Here is a 2,273-nt window from a genome sequence, read left to right on the forward strand (position 1 = left end):
CGTGAGGCTATAGAGCAGCTGTTCTCAACTTGTGGGTTGTGACCCCTTTGGCGGTCGAACGACCCTTTCACAGGGTTCGCCTAAGACCATCCTGCATATCAGATATTTACATGACGATTCATCACAGTAGCAACATTACAGTTATGAAGTGGCAATGAAAATAATTTTATGGTTGGGTCACAACATGAGGAACTGTATTTAAAGGGCCAGAAGGTTGAGCAGCTACAGGATTCTCCTGGTCCTCTACTGAAACAAGCTCTGGCCTTGCGTTATTGAGAGGAAGGGCAGACCTGCCCCCTCTTCCCATGGCTCTGTCAGTTCCTGAGCGTAACCTGGACCATTTCAACGTGTCCTGTAAGCTGGGCAGAGCTCGGCTTCCCTAGATCCAGCGAGGGTAGCCAGGTTCCGCTGGAAGCGGGGGCCTGGGGTTGGAGGTTCTGTAGCCTCTTCCCATCTCCTCCCGCTTTTGGCGGAGCTGCTGAGAGGAATCACTTCATCGCCATTTGGCTTTTGGCTCTGCCCGCAGGGATGCTGCCTGACCCCAAGAATGTGCACATTTTCATCAGCTGGATGATCGCTCAGTCCGTGACGGCGGTGGCGGGGCTGGTGTCCTACCCCTTTGACACTGTGCGCCGTAGGATGATGATGCAGTCTGGCCGGAAGGGGGGTAAGCCTGGCACCTACTGATCTAAAGCATAGTTTTCCTGCCCGAGGAGAACACTGTTTGGTACTGTTTTCAGTCTTCACTATTCCAATTGTTAAAATCATGTGATAAGAATTTACGAAAGAAAGCTTCTCAACTATTTCTCTAGAGAACTTTGTTATCATATAGATAAGAACATAGAAAATGGGACATTTAGAGGTGGACTTAACTAGGTATCTGGCATGATAGAGGCCTTAGGCCCTTTTTCTTAGAGCAGCGATTTTCAACCGGTGTGCTGCAATAATTTTTTAAAATATATTTTTTATTGTTGATAGTATTACAGATATCTAGATATCTCTCCTCCTCCCTCCCCTTTTCTCCTCTCCTCCCAGTCCCTACCCACCCCGCCAGGTCTTCACTACCCTATTGCCCGTGTCCATGGGTTATGCATATAAATACATAAGTTCTTTGGTTTATCTCTTCTCATCCCAACCTCACATTGAGGTGTGTCAGTCTATTCCATGCCTCTATGCTTTGGGTCTTATTTTGTTGGTCAATTCATTTTGTTTATCTGCAAGAATTTTTGAAACATGCCAAAGCTGATTATTTAGTCAGGGACACTGATTTCTTTTGCCTTAGATTGTCAAATAAAAAAATGACAGTAGTCAACACCATAGCTATCCGGAGTGAATGAATCCATTTTGTCAGATTGGCAAAATATATATTATTGGTGTGACAAAAATGTTAGTGATTTATGTGTGCCACGAGATGAAAAAGGTGGAAAATCGCAGCCTTAGAAGCTGGGTGCAGAAGCAAGGGGGGAGAATTGAAGTAACTAGCTGGTTTATTTAACACTGATTCTTCTCTTACCTAGTTATGACAGGCAGGGAAGGGTGACTTGGGTGGACAGGGATAGCCTCAAGCAGCCTGCTCCAATAGAAAAAGTCTTAGCTCCCATAGGTTGAAATATGTGAAATTGCCATTTTTAATGTAAAAGTCATGTTAATTTCATTTGGTTCAACCTAATAGTTGTGGCTCTTTTAACTGTGTAATCTTGAAGTAGTATATCCTGAGAGTAGGCCTTATTTTTCTCATCCATAAAAAGGGCACTACCCAGTTAAACACTGCTGTTCCACCCTGCTCCCGTTTTACAGTGTGATGGTCTGTGAACTAGCTGGTTGATTGCCACAGTTCTCACCTTGAGTTAAAGGAGTGGGAATGACAAGAGAGAGCCTGCCTAGCAGTTATGCAGGAAAGGGATGTCTAGTTGAACACAGCATAGAGCTGGGAGTTGGAGCTCAAGCGACTTACTTGTGACACTGTGTGCAGAGGTCTCTTAGTGGGAAAGTCTCTTTCAAAAACAGATCCAGAGAAAGAGAAGCATCGATCAGACCGTCAAACCTCAGAGGGAAGGTAGGGGAGGGTGAGGATAAGGGGGAGAGGTCAACCAAAGGACTTATATGCATGCATATGAGCCTAACCAATGGACACGACAACAGGGGGTGAGGGCATGAGTTGGGGGGTTGGGGGGCAATTGAGGGGATAAGGACACATATGTAATACCTTAATCAATAAAGAAATTGAAAATAGCAACAGAAAAAAAATTAAACACTGAATATAAAAGATTGAG

General features: G+C 44.7%; 1 protein-coding gene across 1 annotated transcript in view; it reads left to right on the forward strand.

The window, feature by feature from the left end:
• Positions 1–702, forward strand: part of SLC25A4 (solute carrier family 25 (mitochondrial carrier; adenine nucleotide translocator), member 4) — a 4,751-nt gene extending 4,049 nt beyond the window's left edge. The window contains exon 3 of the mRNA XM_015569770.1: positions 527–702. Coding sequence (XP_015425256.1) covers positions 527–687 — 161 coding nt within the window. The 3' untranslated portion in view covers positions 688–702. The remainder of the gene's footprint in view (positions 1–526) is intronic.
• The last annotated feature ends 1,571 nt before the right edge of the window (positions 703–2,273 follow it).

Source organism: Myotis davidii, unplaced genomic scaffold, assembly GCF_000327345.1.
Source record: "Myotis davidii unplaced genomic scaffold, ASM32734v1 scaffold184, whole genome shotgun sequence".
Taxonomy (NCBI): Eukaryota; Metazoa; Chordata; class Mammalia; order Chiroptera; family Vespertilionidae; genus Myotis; species Myotis davidii.